We start from the raw sequence: 23222 nt of genomic DNA on the forward strand, positions 1-23222 counted from the left end.
TGGTGTCAGCCGCTCCAAATCCAAACTAGGTACAACAATTTAAATTGGCCCTAAATAAATCCCTATAATTATGGGTTATACATAAATACATGCTTTCATTTTAAAATGAAAATGGCAATTACGCACCAATGCTAACCAGAAACCAGGTATAAATGAAATGACATCAATTTCACGTATCCTTAAACTAAAGAACTTAGAGAGGTGAACCCACTTATACATCAATAAAGGGCTTTGGAACCATCATCGATATGTAATAAAGGTGTTCACACAACTCAACTGCAACACCCAACAACCTTGATGGCAACCCTTTCAACTCTTATCACTGCCAAGAATATACACACCCCCCTTAATGACACACATACATACATCTTCTGTTCTAATAAAACTACTTTTGTACAATATCTACTTTTAATAATTTTTATTAATTTCCACATATTTTTAACAATGTTGCTTTTTTGAAACTTACAATTTTTAATCATTTATCAATTTGTTTAGTAATATGGATGTGTTAAACAAGTGATTCTGAGATACTTGAAAATAAGGTAGCGAATAAGTTCTACTTTGTAAACAGTTAAAAGGGTAAAAACTCTAAGCGTAAAACTATTGGGTCTTGCCAACTGAGTAATGTGACTGATATCAGGGGCGACCTAGACTGTAAAATTACCACCGTTTAAGGTGTTAAGTGTTCCATTTACTGTATTGACTGTATTGTTGTGGTCAAAAAGAAATATGTCTGCACTTCAACTTGGATTTTAGAATAATGTATTGTATTGTGACTTCCTGTGGTAGGGATTTGGTTTTAAAATGAAAGCATGTATTTATGTATAACCCATAATTATAGGGATTTATTTAGGGCCGATTTAAATTGTTGTACCTAGTTTGGATTTGAAGCGGCTGACACCAAGGGAAAATAAAGAATAATAACAACAAAAAAACTTGAGAGGGTCACTCTATACTATCAATTGTGTTACCTTGGTTGTAATACTATTAACCACTAATAGGTGGAACAACTTAATTAATTAATTGGTTTTGTAAATCAGTATATGAAAGTATTTAAGGCTGTGTCCTTCATTTGATTGTGTAACGTTTTTGAAAGCTTCTGAAGAAGTTGGTTATTTGAACCGACGAAAAGTGTACTGTCAATATCGCGCTTAAAGTCATTAAATTCTGTATATTTAGCGGTGTGGACTCCTGGTACATTTATCTATTTACTAGTTGTATTTTTCGTATATTTCATAGTAGATATAACTATGTAACATATCAAATGAAGAGGCATACAATGCATTACTATATATATTCAGTAAAACATTTGATAGTTTAGTAGCAATTGTATGTGGATACAATGTTACATATGCGCTGCATGAACAGCATGTGCATGTTTCTTTAAAGAAAAAAGTTTGGCGCCAAGTTTTAAATTTAAACACCAGCATTTAGGAATTATGATGTTCTGAAGTCGTCCACATTGTGTTGGGTGAAAGCGCTTAACATTTCTTGTTTTTTATGTAATAAAGTCTTTTATAAGCATGGAATATAAAATACTTTTGAAAACACTTGCCAGCAAAAATCCTAAATCATCTGAACTTTGTTGCATACCCCAGAGCCATACATATCTTTTCACAATTTTCCCTTGCAAATTGCTTTTCCAGTCTCTCTACCCAATCTTTTCTAATCTACTCTGACTAATTCTTATAGTTATTATGCATTTTATATGCTCTATGATTATCCCTTTTCTAACAGCAGCTTCTCTTCTAAATATGACAAAAATGCTTCAAGATTAAGTCTTTTCACTTAGAATTCCCCTATCCCTTTCTTTTTGCCTATACTCTGATATCAATCCCTGGTAGGAAGGCAGTCTCTAGCCTGCAGTCCAAATGTCATATTGGAATCATCCCACTCTATTACCACTCTCTCTCCAATTATTTGCTCCCAATACCTTGGTTCCTTTCTCAGCCTTCTAAAGTAAGTTCCACCCCCCTCTTGCTTGCTTATTATCTGTACCCCTGCTTGCAGTCAAACCCTAATGGCAAAATCTCCTTTCTCCATTCTTGTTTTGACTTGGTTCTTGGTATACTTTTTGCTATTTTATGAATATAATATTCTGTACGGCCATTTTTCTCCTTAAGGATCTGCATCCAAAATTCCACTATTTTGACCCCCGGCTTCATCATCATCATCATCCCTTTCCACTCTGAATTACAACCTTCTGCGCGTGTTATGTGTCGAACTCTAAAATATCTACTCAAATCAAGCAATCCAAAACCACCTAAGTCTACTGGAAGGATCAGCTTATCCTACTTAATTAACTCTTCCACTCTTTCCCTCCATGATATCCTTCCTGTAATCCTTTATCAAATTCACATGTTCACTTCTTTCCAAGTGTGTCTTCTGTAGTATTGCACTTTACACTTCTTAATATAATTCAATACCCTTACCTTTTTCTCTACACTTGTGAGGTCATTCACATTCCAAAATAATATATTTAGTGTAGCCAGTATGATAAGAAATTATTCCCACCTATTAGGACAGCTGCTTTTTTAAATATTTATTTCCAGATTTTGAGTTACATGTACCCACTACTGTTTGGCAGGTTGGTCTCTTATACAGTATCTTGTCATCTCCATTTGAACCTATGTCACATTTTGCATGACTTTTGTGTTTTAATGAAAACCCTCAAACACACACGCGCACACACACACACACACACACACACACACACACAAAAAAAAACTGTTAACTTAAAACAAAAAACTATTTGCATCTTTAAATAATGAAATGTAACCCTCCTAATAGGAACAATTGTCCCAAGTTGACAAGTGTATACATACCCATAACTTAACCTAACATTAAGGTTATCCATGTTAAGATGCAAGTTATAGCCTGTGCTCCTACCTACACTAATTGCTGTCTGTCCTTGTTTCATCTTCGTTCTCCTCTCAGACCCAGATGTGAAAAACAGCTTATATGCTTTCAGAAAACATTAACCTTTGGCCTTACAAAGTGTTCTTGGCTTTTATTGTTTCCTTTTGTGTTCAGCTTGTATCCATGGAAACACAAGTACCAAATATACAGCTCTGCAAATCTCTCAACTTACAATGAACATTTATTGGTAAAGGAAAATGTTTCATTACTTTCTGAGTCCTCTTATTTACATGCTTATACAAATAAAACTTATTAAGTTATGCCAAAGGCCTTAACGCAGACATCCACTTATGCAAACGTACGACAGAACATATCAGATCTACACATATTATAATCTGTGCACTTTTAGACCCTATCCCACTCCTCAACATCTCAAGAATTCCATTATATACATGCTTGTTTCAAAAAGGCTTTATTCCTCTAATGCTAGGTTTAAGTAGAAGTACAATGTTAAATTAATGTCAGCTTTCACTTAAATACAAGCTTTAATTTAACATCACTCAGTTCAAAGTTACAGAACTACAAAACATTCCCTAATTAATATCAGTATTTAATCCATGTGGGCTACATGATATATATTTTAAAATAAAGAATTTTTATATAACAATCAGTGTTTAATATCACATCTTAAGTTGGGTGGATGCTGCAATAAAATCACATATCTAAGTTCTAATGCATTATGTTCAATATTAACAATATTAACTTAAATTGCATTTGTCCAGCCTTTCTTCACTTTTTACACTGTAATGCCCACATTTCTTAACACTAAAAAAGAAAAAGGCACCTGTTTAACTTTAGTATCTTTATCACGTACAATAACTGAAATGCTTTACTATACAACATGTGCTTTATATGATGAAATGTTTTAAACAAATACTGTTAAGAACAAAATTTGTTTTCATTTCTCCTTTTCTATTCTCACCTTTCAGTGTCCTTCCAAACATTAATGACATGAAGTGGGGCATATGCATTTCGGTCCCCACAAGCTTACAAAACTCAACAAAAGGCCAATCTTTCCACTTTTTCCTTGTAAAACCATATTTCGCACATGTGACTGATGCCTTATAGTCCCACATTTATTCCCTAATTTCAGTGTTGCTGGTCTTCTTCCTGTTCACCTCGATCTCTCAACCTCAGACTCCAGTTCAAGTGCTCCATACTATTCTAGTCAGTTCTAGTGCTTTTTTTCACCATCTCAAGCATTTTCTTTTGGGGCACTTGAAAAATGTTTGATTGGCAAAGTTTGTCTATAAGCTTTATTATCAGAAGAATATTAAGCTGAGTCCCGTTCTGTTTGATGGATCACTTTTTATTGCACAAAGCTTTGTATTTCCTCCTTAGGCTGTTCTACATCAAAAAACGACTTCTATCCTCCAGGAAAAAAATATTCTGAAGACAGCTGGGTAAAGCGACTTGAATCTCACACCTGCTTCTCAACATTCCCTGATTGCTGGGATAAATTTGCTTCTCTTCTGCTTAGTGTACACTGAATAATCATTTTCCACAAACACTACTGTCTCCAATTTTTAATACTTCACCCTTTTGCCGCAATTTTGTCAGGATCAATTCTTTCTGTTGGTATGATTGCTTCTTTACAAATACAGTTTGTGGGATAAGGTCACTAAAATTTCCTTGTAGATGGGTTGCTGACAAAGACACAAACAGCCCTCATGGTTGCCTGAATGATGGCCACCTTGGGCAGATCTCACTTTCATGGTTCTTGGGAATTCCCAGTTCAGAGAAACAAACAAGCTCAAACACAGGTAGGGAGGCTTGAGGACTGGCAGCATGGGAGCAAAAAGAACACAGAAAAAATACTTTCAGAGCCATTCCTAAATTTAGCCTAGATCTGACATAACTCTTTACATTACCTTCTGGGGTTTATTTTACGTTTGTTAAGTATGTCAAACTTATACAAAAAATAGGGCTCCTAACACAAAGCCTGCCTCAGTTTTCAAACACATTGAAACATAGTATCCATCTCTCATGGTTTGATGACTAGAACAGCAAAAGAAGAGAAGCTAGAAAGACAAAACAGCAATAACCACACACACATACTAACACACACACACCTTTTTTCCACTTCTCTTTTTGTGCTGTTTTTCTCTGTTATTCAGCAACTTTGGGATCATAATAAAAATAATACTTCCAAAGTAACTTTGCCTGTAATGGAGATCATGTTTTCTACTGGATGCCTTTTCATCACCAAAAACATGACTTTTCATTAATAACTGAACTGTCTCTCTATTTTTCATTTTTTCTTTAATTCAAAAATTTTCTAAAGTCTTAAGCCTCCAGATTCTGTTTCATGGATTGAAATCTATACAATTCTTAAACAGCACAACTGTCTTTCAGTGCTGTACACCTAAGCAAATAAAGCTGGCACAACTGCTTTGCAGTCACATCAGCAATTATTTTTAGAAATAAAAAAAGTTATCTTCAAAGATTCAAAAACAGCCCTGGCACTAACAGTAAAAGCAGCAGTTAAAAGTGGCTTTTCCAGCAATGCAGTGATTTGTGACTCCAAGATAAGTTATTTGCAATGAGGAAAGGCATCATTATCAGACAATATGCACATCTATTGAATTGATATTAACTACCTCTTGTACATATCAGCAGTTTAATGTGATAGTTATCACTAGAGGCCCATGCATTGCTTTGTCACAGTTAACACCCCCATTAACTCTCTCTCCCGCACACACCTGCATGCATACACGCATACATGTACAAACACACACACACATGTACGCACTCATCACATATGACCCTAACTTCTCCTTTTACATTTTGTCCCAGCACTCGTAAATCACAGATTCTTATCAGTAAATAGCAAGATCCGGGTTAAATACACTCCATATCAGATCAGGACTGTCTGCAGAAGTATGGATTATTCATATAACCAGAAGGGCACATCGACAAGCAGTAGTCTAAGCATTCTGGATGTATAGCAGTATTTATTATGCTATATTGCTAATTTTTTTAAACTGTTCTTGCTGATTTGTTGCACTTTTTGCATTTGTAGCACAGACTACATTCAGACCTGCTTAATCGGGTTCTGTTTGTTAAAGAGAGCAATAAAATAGGCTATCTTTTGTTGGTGAGGGCCCTCCTATACTTTTGGGGCAGAAGAGTGCAGTTAGGACTCCTCTGATTAAAGGTTGCTGGCACAGGGCTGTTTTGAGCTTTTTTATTTGTTAAATTTAGTTTGTTCACTGTCACTTTCCTACATAAGCTCCGTCTTTGTGCGGGTTTGTGTGCATTACAGCACAGTACAGTTAACCATTTGCTGTTATGGATGCAAAAACTTCGGTAGATAAATTTTCCCTTAGTATCTATTCGTGATCCAGCTGAGAAGTCCTTAAATTGTGCTTATGCTGCTCATACAGCACCTCTGCTTTTGCCCCTTAAACAGTCCCCAAACCACTAAATCTACAAATGTCTCACACCATTTAGAGAACCCCTGCTAGTTCAGACCCTTTATAAAGCACACCAGTAGTACAGACCCTGTCTAGAGCACCCAGTTATACCATACCCCTCCATTTTCTAACCCCATTGTGAAAACAGGATTTAACCTAGCGTTATGGATGGTCAGTTTCCCTCCATTTCTCCTACCAATGTGACTGACATGGGTATCCTAACGCACTGTAGCAACTGCCTTGTGCACTGACAACCCTCTACTCCTAAATTATCCAAGTACAGTTTGCGAGCGATGCATCTACACTAAGAATCTGGAATCCTTGCTCTCTCATGCACAAAATAGTAACATTGAACAGGTTGTCAGCTCACACAATACACCTCCTATGTAAACCATGCACTCAACACATAAACCATCATACGTGGAGGTACTCATCATAAACCTACCTGAACACCAGAGGCCTTCCAAACGCAAACATACTACACCTAATACAGCACCTACATCCCACAATATACACAAAAACACAAGCACCAGTGACTTACCAAATAAGACCCTAAGGTAAAGCACATTTAAACCAAATTTTATAGCCACTGACTCCACTGTGAGATGCACAGATGTCTCACTCACCAGCCTGGACAAGGAGTAGGTTACTGTCAGCTGTCTATTGGATGCCATGATCCATGATCTATCAGATCACACATGCAGTCAAGTCTCTCAACAAGAAGTACCGTTAAAGACTCCGTCATAGTTCACGTTGGTGTGAATGACTTGAGACATACCTTACTGGACTATAGGAAGAGAGACATAATTGAGCTCTATAAATATGTGCCCAGGCAGGTATGTCCCTAGCCTTGAGCAGCATTCTACCCTCATCTAGTATGATGCAAAATAAACAAAAAAATGATTGACTCCAACAACTGGCTTAGTTTCTGGTGTCATTCTAAGGGGATCCAGTTCCTGTCAGCCTGGGATGACATGGTTGCCAGATTTGGTCTTCACCTGTCACCACAAGGCTTGTGGTTACTGGCTAAGGTGTCTGCCTCCTCCATACTGCCTTTTTAAGAAAGGTCTCAAGAACAAAATTTCTGACATGAAAATATCGCTCGCAAATAAAGTAAAGGTTATGCTATTAAACACTGGGAGTTTAAATCAGAAATTGCACACTCTGGAAGAAATCCTCTCCCTAGAAGATGCTGACTTCTGTGCAGTGAAAGAAATTTGGTTCAGGGCCGCAGAGAGTACCCTGGCCTTGCATGTCTACAATGTCTTCCACACTTTCAGACTGCAAAATGAATGTGTGAGAACCAAAGGAGGAGGAGTATCTATCTTCATCAAAGTTAAATACACCTCTAGACTGGTTAGACAGGAAAACGTACAGTTGTGTACACTTACCATAAATGTAGATGTTAGAGTGTATTCACTGTTGCAGTCATTACATTTGGGTAATCCTGCTGGCAGGTTGCCCTCAGTCAGCCTGAATTCCAAGGTCCTGGGACCTGCGTCGGCTGCTGTCGCCCCTTCCCTGACATCAGGTCTTCAGGGGTATAAAAGAAGCAGCTGATGCCATTTTCTTTAGTTTTTCTCGCCCCAGATGTCAGGTGCCCCCTAAAAGGGTAGCCAAAATTTATATATGTAAAAATACATGCACCAATATAAACTTTACCTTCATCTACAAGCAAATACACCACGTAGGTTGTATAAATCAGAGAAGGAAAGATAGGTTCCATCAGAAGAAAGGGGGATGGCGGGTGGGTAACCTGGACTGCAACAGTGAATACACTCAAACATCTACATTTATGGTAAGTGTACACAACTGTACCATGTTCTTCATGTTTCACTGTTGCAGTTATTACATTTGGGTAGAGTCCCAAAGCTATGGTTGGGAGGCTGGAGCTAAACAGCATTAGGAGTGGCTATGAGGTCCTGCAGCACTGCAGTGGCAAAGCCTGCCCTGGATTTAGAGTAGAGTGGCAGATGATAGCGCTTTGTAAAGGTGTGCACTGAAGTCCAAGCAGCAGCCTCTAAAATGACCTTGGTTGGTACTCTCCTGAGAAGGGCTGCTGAAGTGGCTGCAGCTCTGGTTGAATGTGGCCTAATGCCCTTAGGCACTGGCTTGCCATGGTGTAAATAGCAGAAACGAATGCAGTGGCCTATCCACTTTGAAATAGTCTACTTTGAGATAGCCTTTCCTTGTGATCCTGCAGCATATGTCACTAGTAATTGCTCTGTCTTTCTGTCTGAAAAATTTGGATCTGTCCAAGTAGAATCTAAGCTGTGTACGTCCAAAGAATGCAGAGTTCTCTCCCCCTTGTTCTGTGGGTTTGGATAAAAAGTTGGCTGATGAATAGTTTGGTTAAGAGCCACACTAGACACCACCTTAGGCATAAATGTTGGGTTTGTCCTCAGAGAGGCCCTGTCTGGATAAAAACTGATAAAAGGTTCCACAGCCATGAGTGCCTGTAGCTCTGAAACTCATCTTGCAGAAGTTATTGCTAGGAGCAAAGCTGTTTTCCAAGATAAAAAAAATTTATATCAGCAGTAGCAGCTGGCTCAAAAGGAGGCAGGGTGAGTTTTTCCAAGACATAGTTGAGGTCCCATGCAGGCATTGGTGATCTCCTTGGAGGCTTTAATTTTTGGCTCCTCTAAGGTACTGCTTTAATAAGGGATGAGAAAAGATTAGTGGCTCCGTATTGTAATGAGCCGAAATGGCAGAGACATGAATTTTAATAGATGAAAAAGATAGGCCTTTGTCCAACATCTCAGTTAAGTATTGCAAAATCTGAGGGATATCTGGCACAGCTGCATCAATTCCTTGTGTCTGGCTCCAAGCACAGAATCTCTTCCATTTTCCAGCATAAGATTTTCTAGTACTAGGCCTTCTGGCTTCCAAAATGACATCCATCACAGCTTTACTGAGAGGTGTGTTTTGTATGACTACATTATCCGCCATGCTGCCAGGTTTAAAGTCCTGAGCTGGCTGTGCAGGATCTGATTGTTTTGCTGGGACAGTAGAGGAGGTATTTGAGGTAAGGTCCAAGCTGGACACTGAGATAAGTTCCTTAGGATTGGATACCAGTACTGGCGGGGCCAGTCTGGGGTAATCAGTATCATCTTTGGCTTCTCCTGTCTAACCTTTAGGAGTACCTTGGGGAGGAGAAGCAGTAGGGGAAAGGCATTTACTGATATGTTGAGCCCTAGTACCAACCTATGAACCTATAGGTTTTTCCAGCTGAAAGATAGGGCATCCACTTTCCATGCTTGTCTGTGATAAGTCCTTGTGCAGAATCTTTTTAGTTGGTAGTTGTGAGGGGAGGCAAATAGATCTATGTCCAGGCATCCCCATTTCCTTGTTATCATGCTGAAGACTTGCGGATCCAGCTGCCAATCATGGGGATCCATGAGGTTTCTGCTTAGTTCGTCTGCCAGAGTATTTTCCCTTCCTGGCAGGAATTGTGCCTGCAGATGTACTTCGTAAGTCAATGCTGTGTCCCACAAAGTCATGGCTAGTCTGCAAAGGGGGCAACAATGTGTGCCCCCCTGCTTGTTTACATACCACATGACCGTGATGTTGTCTGTCTTTATCAGTAGTTGTCCAGGATGAAGTAGGTCCTTGAAGGCTGTTAGGGCATTTTGAACAGCTAGCATCTCTTTTTGAATGATATGTAGATGCATTTGGTTTGAGGACCATGTGCCCTGAATGCATCTTCCTGCCATGTGGGCCCCCCAAGCATAATCTGATGCATCCGTTGTTAGTGTCTGCCTGGCTGGTGGTAATGCGAATGGCTGTCCCTTGTTTTGGTGACAAGCCTTTGCCCACCATCGAAACTCCTGTTGCAGGCAGAGAATGAGAGTAATCATTGTTTCCAGGCTGTGGCAATGTTGAGTCCAAACACTTTTTAGGTACCATTGAAGTTTACTCATATGCAGTCTTGCATATGGAATTAGTAGGATGCAGGATGCCATGAAGCCCAAAGCCTGCAGAATTTTTCTTGCAGATAACTGGGCCTTTGTTGCCAACATTTTGAAATAGGTAGTCAGTTGCCTTTGTTTGTCTGGCGTGAGATAAACCATCTGGGCAGTTGTATTTAAGCTTGCATCCAGGAATATTACCTATTGAGAGGGTACTAGTGTTGATTACTTTTCGTTGACTGTGTACCCTAGGCATGTTAGAAGTCTTTTCACAAACGCCAGATGCTGTAGAAGAATGTCCTTGTTCTCTGCTTGAATTAGGAAGTCGTCCAAGTAAGGATATATCTGTATTCCTCTGTCTGCAGAGTGCAATTACTTGCGCCAGGCACTCTGTAAAGACCCTGGGCGCAGTAGATAAGCCAAAGGGCAGTGCAGAGAATTGGTAATGCATTGAGCCAGCCTTGAATCTGAGGTATCTTCTGCATAATTGTCTGATTGGGACATGCAGGTATGCCTCTTTTAGGTCTAAAGTGACAAGCCAAGCGTTCTTGCCCAGCATGGGCAGAAGCTGCTGCAAAGTCAACATTTTGAATTTTGGTATATCCAGGAATGTGTTCAGAATAGATAGGTCCAGTATTGGTCTCCAGGACTTGCCCTTTCTGGGTACCAAGAACAGTCGAGTAAAATCCTTGTCCCTGCTCTTGCTCTGGTACTTGTTGAATGGCCTCCATGTCCATGAGGGATGAGACTTGTTTTTGTGCCTCTGCCCATTGATTGTTTGCAGATCTGGCCAGTCGTTTGCCTTTGGCAGGGTATGGAAATGGAACTTGTAGCCTTTGTGACATATTTAGAACCCACTTGTCCTGGGTTATAATGTGCCAATTTTGAGAAAAAAGTGCTAATTTTCCCCCTAAGGGTGCTGCCCGGAGATAAGTGCTTAGTGCAGGCACGGGGAAGTCATTGGGACTGCTTCCTGTATGGTTGTGATTTGTCTTCTCCAACTTTGGAGGTAGAAGCACCCCATTGCTTTGACCTGTATGAACCTTGTGCCTGGGATTTGCCTCTAGGGCATCTGGATCTGACCCTTTGAGGTCTGTCTGACACAGGAAAGGACCAATTCTTTGTAGGCCAGTGTCTACTAAGCCTAGATGGCTGTACTTGTACAAAATCTTTGACAGTTTGCATAGATTTAGCTTTGTCCTCCATTTTCTTTAACACCTCTTCTGCCTTAACACCAAACAAAGTATCATGCTGTAAAGGTGCATCTAATAATTTAACTTTGACATGATCAGGCAGATTTTGTTCCTTTAACCAAGCATGCCTTCTAATTACAGAACCTGTAACTGCGGCCCTGCAGGAGGCCTCCAAAGAATCAAAACCACACTGCAAAGTATGCTTTCCAACTTGTTCAGCTGCATGCAATAAATCCTGCATTTCCTTGTTTTCTGCACATTCAGAGTTTAACATTTTCTGTTTAAGCAATGCTATGACATGTTATAAAGTTATAAATGTATAAAGTTTTTATCTTGGAAAACAGCTCTGCTCCTAGCAATAACTTCTGCAAGACGAATGTCAGAGCTACAAGCTCTCATGGCTGTGGAATCCTTTATCATTTTTTTATCCGGACAGGGTCTCTCTGAGGACAAACCCTACATTTATGCCTAAGGTAGTATCCAGTGTAGCCCTTAACCAAACTATTCATTTGCCAACTTTTTATCCAAATCCACAGAACAAGAGGGAGAAAATTCTGCATTCTTTGGACGTACACAGACAACTTACATTCTACTCGGATAAAACTAAAGTTTTCAGAAAGACAGAACAATTACTAGTGGCATATGCTGCAGGATCACAAGGAAAGGCTATTTCCAAGCAGACTATTTCAAAGTGGATCGGTCATTGCATTCATTTCTGCTACTCTCAGCATGGCAAACCTGTGCCTAAGGACATAAGGCCACATTCAACCAGAGTTGCAGCCACTTATGCAGCCTTTCTCAGGGGAGTACCAACCAAAGACATTTTAAAGGCTGCTACTTGGAGTTCAGTGCATACCTTGACAAAACATTACAATCTGCCACTTTACTCTAAATCCAGGATAGGCTTTGCCACTGCAGTTCTGCAGGGCCTTATAGCCGCCCCTAATGCTATTTAGTTCCATCCTCCCATCCTAGCTTTGGGAATTTACCCAAATGTAATAACTGCAACAGTGAAACATGAAGAACATAGTACAGTTGTGTACACCTACAATAAATGTAGATGTTCGAGTGTATTCACTGTTGAGGTCCAGGTTACCCACCCACCATCCCCATTATTTTTGCTGAAACTTATCTTCCTTCTCTGATCTATACAACCTATGTGGTGTATTTGCTTATAGATGAAGGTAAAGTTTATTTTGATGCATGTATGTTACTTACAAATATTTAGCATACCCTTTTGGGAGCACCTGACATCTGAGGCAAGAAAAATTGAAGAAAATGGCGACGGCTGCATCTTTTATACCCCCGACGACCTGACGTCAGGGAAGGGGCGACAGCAACCGACGCAGGACCCAAGACTTTGGAATTCAGGCCAACTGAGGGCAACCTGCCAGCAAGAGAACCCAAATGTAATGACTGCAACAGTGAATACACTTGAACATCTACATTTATGATAAGTGTACACAACTGTACTTTCTCATTTCTCATTTGGCCCATGCAAAGAGCAAGTTCTGTGGTACATTTCATTGGCTTTCTTTTCAACGATCCAAGATCCTATGTACTTGTTCAATTGTACAGGCTCAAGTATGCAGATTTCTTTTCTATAGAGGGCAAACCTCCTCTACCTCAATGCAGGTGGCTTTCGCCCACAACTCTTAACTAATGTAACTGACTACAAGATTACAAAACCTTGGAGTAGGTTATAAAAACTATTGAGCCTTTTGTTTCATGATCTTGTTGGATCGTGGTCATCTGAAAAGAAAAATGTTCAAATAACTGAGTATCAAAGAATGTTATTTATTTATTTTTTGGTTGCCATTCAAGATCTTTTTTGCTCTTGGTTGTTGAATGTCTAACGTAGTGATGCATATCACTACTCAGAATGTAGAGTTCACCTGCCCAGCTAGTCCATACAAGGGCGGGGTATTTATCTTTTCTCAAGTTCTTAAAGCACCCATCTTTCAGAAGAAATGTTGATACAATCTGAATGCATATGTTTTAGTTATTGCCAGTCTGTAATTTGCCAGCAGGACTGCCATGGCCCATATGTGACCACCTGCCTTTGGTCTCATGGATTCAGGCATCTGACCTCTACTTCATGCCTAAGATTATATAAACCATCAACTTGTATACTTGAATGCTTCTTATCCTTAACTGTTTTTGGGGGGAAAAAAAACCCTCTCTGCTTCTTTGAGCACTCTTCTAATTTCTTACTTTTTTGATAAAATGGTGTATTTTGATTCATATTATTTATAATGCATTTTGTATCAGAATGTCTACATCATGGCAACCATTTCTGATTCAGAGACTGTTCTACCATGGTGTCTTAGCTCAAAGCTGTGCAACACCATGGTAGAAGGTCATTGCGGCCATGCTAAATCCTAATGAGATATTCTGGGGGAGAGGTATGTGCTAACTACCCATCTGCTTTCCCCTGGAACTGCCTGCAGTAAGATATTTTACAGCCAAGTGATTCAGAAAATCACTTAGTTGTGCAAATTACCATGGCTGCTTGTGTTCACCCATCACAGCAGAGGTAAATGCTGAGGAGTTTAGTGGACAGGTAGTGTGTGTGTGTGTGTGTGTGGGGGGGGACTGCATATTTATGTCTGGGAAGTTGCAGTAGGAATGGGGGTTAGTTAGGGCTTAAGGCAGATTAGTGTGTGTGTATATATATGTATATTTATTTGTGTGTGTGTGTGTGTGTGTATATATATATATATATATAATGTATGTGTATATATATATATATATATATATATATATATATATATATGTGTGTGTGCATGTATATATATATATATATATATATATATATATATATATATATATATATATATATATATACATACAGTGTGAGTGAGGAGATTGGAGTCTGGTGTACCTCCACACTACCCAAGACTAATGAGTAAATCCTGTGACATTAAACATTGAGAGAAGGGCACTAAATACCAAAAATGTCTTCATGTTGTGTCTTAACAGCACTTACAAAAGACAGGGGTTAAGAGTACACTAAATACCAGGGATAACTCTTAAAATTATGCCTAAAAGTAAAAGGGGTTAAAGATTTCAAACCCTGTACCCTTGATACAGACAGCAGCAGCACTAATCCACTACATTAACTAAGCAGTTAGTGTAGTCTAGATTACTATGCAGGATAAGAAGCATGAATCTCTAATGTCTTGCATTATTCAATGACTGTAACAGTCCATGAGTTATGAGGGCAGCAGGAGTGTGTCGTTGTGGGACGAAACTCCAATACAGTGCCAGAAGGGGCACTGGCTGACACTAGGGAGAATATTTAAACTATTAGTGGGGCTCTGCTAAATACTTAGTCATGGTAGAACTTTTATTCTACTGTCAGTTTTATAAATAGTAAAGGGAATGAAGCCTAATGCTTGGTTCATAGATAGTTACTGGGCTATTGACCCGAAGGTCTTCATAAGCCTAGTCATGTTTACCCACTATAATACTAAAGAAACCCAACATAAAGGAGCTTGCCTATACTCGAGATCTTAGTTAGCAATGACTGCCCATATCCAGGGAGGTCAAAGGTGAAATCCCTGGCAGGAATTTACAGTTTTCCATGAAGTCATCCAGGCTGCGCTTAAACAGGATCATAGAGGGTCCTTTGTTTGATGTGAATTGGTAGCCTGTTTCAGAGGAGTGCATCCTCCATGAGACATATCAGTTTCTCCAACAGATCCAGTTTATGTCACAGGCCAGGTTAAGGTCCCTGAAACAAGTGACCCTTGCCCCATTTGACTTGTGGATGTGCAGCATTTCCATTAAGTTTGAATTTGAGATTGCTGTGTAGGCCAGGCACACATCTCCTCTAAGTAGTCTGTATGCTACTGAGTACAGTGACAGTGACTTCAGTCTGTCAGTGTATGACATGTGCTGGAGACCCTGAATTTTCTTGTTTACAAATCTCTTAGGTCTCTCAAGCTGCTCCAGGTGCCTGATATTCAATTATTGGCCTGATGAGGGTCAAGTACAGGGATGTTATGACCTCTTTCACTCTTGAGGCAATGCCTTTGCTAATGAGGTGTGCGACTTAGAATGCCATCCGTACCACAGTAAACACGTGGTGGTCAAAGTTTGGGCTACAGTTAACTTCGTTCCCTAGTATCTCACTACTGAGTTGTTACTTAGGGTACTATTATTTATATGACAGTTTGCAGGGATATTGCTTTTACTGAAGGGGATGATAATGCATTTTTTATTGAGTTTGAGTCCATGGCTTTGGCACCAATCATTGGTTTGTGTAAATCCCTCTTGAAATGTTTTGACATCATTTGGGGATTCAGTGATTGCACCTAATTTGCAGTCATCAGCAAAGTTAGTCAGCCACAGCCCTTCTGTTTTGGCCTGACTGTCTGAGATGTGTATTCAAAACAAAAGGGGGCCCAGCACTGACCCCTGTGGGACCCCACTGTTGACAGGTCTGCTGCTTGAAGTAAAGTCCATAACTTTGAGTGTAATCTATTGGTGAGCCAGTTGGCAACCCACCTGATGACATAAGGGTTGATATTCAACTGGGAGAGTTTATCAGTGATGCCCAAATGTGGGATTGTGTCAAAGGCCTTAGCTAAGTCAAGGTAGGCTGCATGCACAGATTTGCCTTTGTCTACTGCTCTGATGACATTTTTGAAGAATTCCACCAGGTTTAACAGGCATGACCTGCCATTGGCAAACCAGAATGTCTTGGATCAGTGGTTTGGAGATGACCTACATCCTTATTTATAAGGTCCATGGTAATTTGTTCCATGGCCTTACAGATGAGGCTGGTTAAGCTTGTGGGTCTGTAGTTCCCAGGGTCCGTTGCCCTATCCCTTTATGAAGGGGAATGACAGTTGCTGTTTTCCATTCAGCAGTGTCAAAACCAGTACTCAGGCTGTGTTGAAGAGGGTTCCTAATGGAGTTGGTAACTCATGTTTTAGACAATTTAAAATGCAACCTGAGATGCCATCCAGTCCCATAGAAGCTGTTTTTTTGGCCTTGGAGGGAGCATTAATGACTTTCTGTTTGGAGATGGAAGGTGGGGGAGATTTAGAGGGAATGCTTTGTGGAATGTTTGGAGGGGACAGGGGTGTGACATTTTCACCAATCCTGTTGGCTAATAGGTTAGCTATTTTCACAGGGTCAGTGTGTGTGATGACATCCACAGCTAGTTCAGCACACATCTGGCTCCTACCTTTTAACTTACAGATGTAGCTGAATAATATCTTATGGTTACCTTTAGCTGTGGTTGCTAATTTTTTTTAAAGGTGCCCTTAGAGGATTTTACAAGTTGATTTATCTGTTTGTTCATGCAGAGGAGGAGGAAGGTGTTCCTCCAGTGCTGGGACCTCTCCTTTTTATTCTTGACAGCAATTTCTTCCTCATGTTGTCTAACTTATCAATGCTAGATATCCATGAGGGAGGCCTGTTTATTCTTGAGGATCCTATCAGGTACAGCTGTGTCAATACATTTGTGTAAGTTTTTGTACAGGGCATTTGTGTATACCTTAGTAAAGCTGTTAATGCCATCTGTGGGAACAGGAGCTTGAGAATTATTTATGTCATCCCTTAGGAGAATATAATTTAGCTTTGGTGAATTTTTTTAGCCTGATTTCACTTATGAGGGGTTCAGGTGTTATAGCTACTTCAAATGCGACTGATCTGTGATCAGATTTAACCAGTGAGGGTCCTATACTTGTGGTGGTGCAGTGGTCACCCATGTTGGTGAGGACCAGGTCAAGAATATTTAAGCCCCTTGTGGGGTTGCTTACTATTTGTTCCAGGGCATTAGTGTTAACAAAACACAGGAACCTTTGTGCTAACATGTTGGTACTTGTATAAGTTTCCCAGTCAATGGAGGGGTAGTAAAAATCACATATGATTGGAGTGTTTGGTTGTACTATGATTGACTCGAGTAGGTCCAAATATGCAGTGTGGATATCTTGATTCATTGAAGCGGGTTTATAGCTAACGATGACTTGAAGGGGGGGGGGGTCTTGCCCATAGTAGTTGAACTTGGAGTGACTATTTAGATGTTCTTAGTGTTTCACTGTTGCAGTCATTACATTTGGGTAATCCTGCTGGCAGGTTGCCCACAGTCGGCCTGAATTCCAAAGTCCTGGGTCCTGCGTCGGCACTTGCAAACAGCTTCTGCTTTGGGCACCGCGCGGCAAGAAAGACTGGAGAAAATGGCGTCGGCTGCATCTTTTATACCCCTGACGTCAGGGAAGGGGCGACAGCAACTGACAGGACCCAAGACTTTGGAATTCAGGCCGAAAGAGCAACCTGCCAGCAGGATAACCCAAATGTAATGACTGCAACAGTGAAACACGAACATCAGACATGTTCCAGGGCATTAGTGTTAAGAAAAATGTAATGGCTGCAACAGTGAAACACGAAGAACATCAGACATGTTCTAAGAAATACATTTATAAACACTTCTTCTAATAAGAAATACTAGAAAAGTTTAGACAAGGCTACAATGAAGGGCTGCTTTGCTTTATTTTGGACATTTGACAGTACAGAATTGCTTACCTCATCAGGTGCTGGAAAAAGTGCCATAATGTCCTTGTGCCTGTTTTCCTTCCTTTGTTCCTTGTTCTTCCTGTCCATTTCATCTACAACTGTGCGATCCAACAAGCTAGGCAGCAGGGAATCAGCCACAGAGTTCTTCAAGTCAATAATACTGGAAGCCCAGCTTCCTCTGGGTGTGTCGTCAAGGGACAAGGAACGCCTTTTCATCTCATCCTATTAAAAAAAAAAAAAAAAAGAGACAACACTGTAACCAATGAGTCTGAACATGCCCACCACCCCTCAAACAATATAAATGTATATATATATATATATATATATATATATATATATATATATATATATATGGATTCACTTCAGCAGCTCGAAATACTGAAATCTCGAATTTCAGCATCTCGAGCCCAAGAAGTAGAATCCACAAAACAGCGAAAACTAAAAAACGTGAAATTCAAAACCTTGAATACTGTAAGTTTTGAATTTTGTGGTTTTACTACACACACACACACACACAGACACGCCATCCACCACACAAAAGCACGCAATCACTCTACTACATGAAAGCAGGGGGCACCCACACCCCCCCACCACTTAAATATTCTCACTCCGAGGTCGCACTACATACAAACACACACAAAACACCACCACACAAGCTACTTTCTCTTCGCACACACACATCACAGCAACAAAAAATAACTGACACACACCACAGCCCCTACCCAAACCCCTTAACACACACACACTTACCTGAATACGTAACCATAGTGGAACTTTAGAAGCGCGAAATTCAAAACCTACAGTATTCGAGGTTTTGAATTTTGTGCTTCTAAACTTTCGCTATTGTGTGGATTCGGCATCTTGGGCTTGAAATACTGAAATTCGAGATTCCAGTATTTCAAGCTTCTGAACGGAGCCCATATACATATATATATATATATATATATATATATATATATATATATATGTATGTATGTATGTATGTATCACTGACAAAAAAAACTTTCAGTAAATATTTTTTTTACAAATTTCATATTTCTTAACTTCCTGCAAAGTGATGTAGTTTTATTTTCATAGGTAGAGAATGATTGATTCATGAATAAAAGCAAGATAATAGTTTCAACATAAAAGAACAGTTCAGAAGTTTGTAGAGTTCATTATTTCTGTTTTAGCAAAGGTCAACAGAAATATGGCCTAATGACTTGTATTCCTAACTCTAAAGTGTGAAATAATTAATGCTTCATCTCCTCATACATTACACAAGCTTAATCTTAAACTAAGACCAGACAAGGTAGACAGGACAAATGTACCATTCTGACTTTTGGTCCTGTTAACCACTTCTCTACCACCTAATGATACAGCTGCTCCAAGTGATCGCTAGGCTTCCCACTCCCACGTATAACCCCTTACTAAATGTTCCCACTGTACAGGGATGACCTGCCTATGCAATTTGGAGCAGTCAATGAAGGGGAGAATATGGCAGCCGTGGGGTTCATCAAACTGCAGATTCTGGTTTTGTTTCTCATATACCCTAACCCTGAAGGATGAAGGTGTACATTTAGTTTTTTTCTTTCCATATATGTTGTATGAGTTAGAGTTGTGCAGAACAATAAGCTCCTACTGCAACTGATTTAACTACAAGTTACTGATATGTGACAGCTGGTAACAATAAGACAAGCATCTTTTTTATGAATCTGTAATATTACAAATTTTGGTACTTACCCAAGAAGCGGCTGATTTCTGAGTCCTTCTCCTGCCGATACTCGTAAGTGTAATGAACACACACACACACACACACACACACACACACACACACACACACACACACACACACACACACACACACACACGCACACACACACACGCACACACACACACGCACACACACACACACACACTGAGAAGAGTTTATACAACCACACAGACACTCCTGGGGAAGGCTGGCACAGGTTCTCCAGCTGTGCCCCTTTTCTCAGACTATACGGTAGTACCAGCTGCCACCACCCACTAATATTTATCAGCTACTCAAAGGCCCTTAAAAGGGTGTCCAATTATTACTGTGCATATTATTTTCCGATTGGTAGTATAGCCCAGGGCTAAAGCTATTAGAGTGACTTTGTACAATTTTACCAAAGGCATGCAAGTAATCTAAAGAGCTTAAATTATCTCTACAAAAACAGCCACATTTGAAAGGGTTTAAAAATAATTATTAACAAATAGTCAAAACACAAGACAATACGTTTTACTACACAGTGCTACTCAAGAGTTCAGAGATCACAAAGAAATACTTAAAATAATTCAGTAGTACAGTTCTGACATCACAGAAAAACACTTAGTGTAATCTTTCTAGCTTCTAGTTATTTCCAAGAGAGAAAACACAAGTCTAAGATAAACTTACATACAGAACACAGACAGAATGCTGATGAGTTGGATGGTCAAGACAAATAAGCTTAATGGTCTCTGATTCTGTCTGTTTTTAACATCAAATTCCTGGTTCACATTACATCATTCTTCACACTTTCCTGGGGTCCCAGGCTAACAGAAACTAGATTTATATTCTTCACCTCTAGGAAGAAACCAGAGCAATAAAGGACATTTATGCATGCAAATTCTAGCCATTAACTCTGGCCTTAAAAAAAATAGCAAGAATTCCTTCACCTAGACAGGCCGGAGCCGACTCTAGATCAAAGGAACACAACATGTTTTACTTGGTCAGCAGAGTGCACTGCTGTTACATTTTTTTCAGTTCCACGTGTAACATTATTTTTACCATTTAAGACAACAAGCCTGTGGTTTACATTAATATTTACAGATGACAGAATTATCTCCATAACTCTATCTGGCTAGGCTAACAGCCTTCACCCAGACTTTGTTCTCTCTGGTGCAAGGCTCAAGGACATTATATGGATCTCAGGACCCTTCACTATTCTAAACACCATTATGACCCTTGTCTCCCTAGTGTGGATGAATGACCTTAGTTATGTTACTGTAAAAGATTTTTTTTTTTTTTTTAAACATCTTTACTAAATAAGCACATTTTAAGTTGTTACATGGGTTTACATACATTAGTACAAAAGGAAAAAGTTTCCATTGTTGCTGTCAAGCAGTATACATAGGTTTTCTTTCACTCTAGGATAGCAAGATGGCTACACTCTGAAAAGCAAGTAAATTACTGCTTTCCCAATATGAAAAATAACAATTTGGGTAAAACTCTATTAGCTAGTCAATACACTGCCTGGGTGTCGGCAAAGAAGAAATATGGAGAAAGTAAGAGGATGTCAACCTGAAAACAAAAAGAAAAAACTGGTCTGGAAAAGCCTTGTAGCCATTCAAGAAAAAGTTCATGTTTCAGCTTTGATACTAGACCAAGCTACTAGTAATTTTAGAGGAAAATAAATGAAGCAGTGTGAGGTGTTTAAACTAAGTGCAGCACGGGAGGAATATATAGATTGGAATGAGAAAAGGCTAGAGAGACTAGCAGTTGTTTTACACAGCTACTTAGATGAGCTAATAAAGCTGGGGAAATCAGGGGATGAGATGAAGGAAAGACTGGTTCAATACAAGCCTTCTCAAGAGCTGTATAAGAGACGCACACAGAAAACCAGAGATTGCCTGCTATACCACAGGAAATGGAATCAACAGGCTGCACTCATTTTACAAAAGTACAGATAAGCAACTGAACTTGGATTAAACACTGCGATTTGTTAACAGTTACATTTGAGAAAAAAGCCAAGACCTATAGTTGTAAGGATGCGGTTTTACCAGCAGAAATAGCTGCTCCTAAATAAGTTCTGATGGAAGGAAAAAGTATTAAAGATTAATATCATCAGGGCATTTGTGGAACATGATTACTCATACAACACCAGGCAAAAGAGAAGCAAGCTTAAACTGCAATCAGGGGATGTCAAGATGTACGTGTATGATTCAAGTTACTATATAAGCTGTCTTTAGACATTTTTCACTGTAGAATAATGAGAGGAAAGAAAGTTTACCCAGTAATGTGTGAGCCAACACATTGTGAAGGTGACTCTGGTTGTCATTCTTCTGATGAAGACAAAGCCTATTAAGAGAACTTGCCAGTGAAACCTTTCCCACTATTCCAAAGCAGGATTGAGTAGAAGAATAAAAGCCCAGGAGGTAACTAAGAAAATCAAGAGTACTTTGGACTTGAACGAGAAAATGGTGTTGGGTGGTCGTAATTATAAAGTGAACCAGAAGTAACATGAAATTAGGAAATAAACGTAAGAATTTTAAAGTGAGATTTGTAAAAAATGCAGTTTAGACATGGCAACTGAGCTTCTGTAAGAAGTGGTTAAAGACTGGGAGTTTTTTTTTTTTTTGACTGTGTTAAATTGGTGAGAGGACTCTAAAGCAAAATTATCACTTTGTCATTAATGATTAGAAAGTTAATGAAGGGACTGAAGGTATAAGTAAAATAAAAAAGTTGCTCTTAGTAATGTGTGTATAATACATTTCCTGAAGTAAGTTTCATGTTATGTTGTACAGCAGTTTTACACAGTATGAAGAAGTATTTAAACACCTCCTTACGTCACAGTAACAGTCACTGTTTTTACAGTAGGGATGATAAATTAAGAAACTACTTTTTCTCGACTGTAATATATTTGGCGCTTACAATACAACAATATAAAAGCTGGATAAATTAGCAATCTTGTGTTGCTAGGGGGTTTTAAGTGTATTTATCATATTATACGTGTATTCAATTATTATATCTCCGGGTATTATACAGGTGGAAGTGCACACTGGTGTTCCTATTTATGTTGCAGACAATGGGATTAAGTAAACAGGCTAGAAAATCGAAAGCATGAAAAGTCATATTTTTCTAGCATTTCAAAAGAGCTATTTTTTGCATTTGTAAAGCTATTCGCTGTTTTTTTTCCCATCAGCAAAGGCTGTTGGGGATGGTTTGTTTACAAATGCATGCATACAATTTAATCAAAAAATGACTGAACCATCAGCCCTGAGGCATTCGTATAAGAAATAATATAATGAGTAATTACAGGCAAGCAATTCAGAGAAAATAAATGATGTTTGACACTGATGTAAGTTAATACTTTTTTCAACTAGATGCCTCCCTAGCAGATTTTAGCACTTCAATATTATATATAACATTGCAAAGCTTAGTTTATTAATTTAAGTGTAGACGGTGTAATTTTTCTTTAGGCTAAATCAGTTGACTGAGAACAAGCAAGTTATTTTTCACATCTGGAAGGGAAAAAGAAATACGCCAAGGATGATAG

At 39.2% G+C, this 23222-nt stretch overlaps 1 protein-coding gene across 8 annotated transcripts in view; it reads right to left on the reverse strand.

Annotated features, from left to right (window-relative positions):
• DOCK6 (dedicator of cytokinesis 6) overlaps nt 1-23222 on the reverse strand; it is a 2991519-nt gene that overhangs the window by 1917785 nt on the left and 1050512 nt on the right. For all 8 annotated transcript variants that reach the window (XM_044084603.1, XM_044084600.1, XM_044084599.1 and 5 more), the window contains exon 6: nt 17974-18186. In XM_044084603.1, coding sequence (XP_043940538.1) covers nt 17974-18186 — 213 coding nt within the window. The remainder of the gene's footprint in view (nt 1-17973; nt 18187-23222) is intronic.

The sequence above is a fragment of the Protopterus annectens genome, chromosome 9.part0 (genome assembly GCF_019279795.1).
Source record: "Protopterus annectens isolate FY-2018-M chromosome 9.part0, PAN1.0, whole genome shotgun sequence".
Lineage (NCBI taxonomy): Eukaryota > Metazoa > Chordata > Ceratodontiformes > Protopteridae > Protopterus > Protopterus annectens.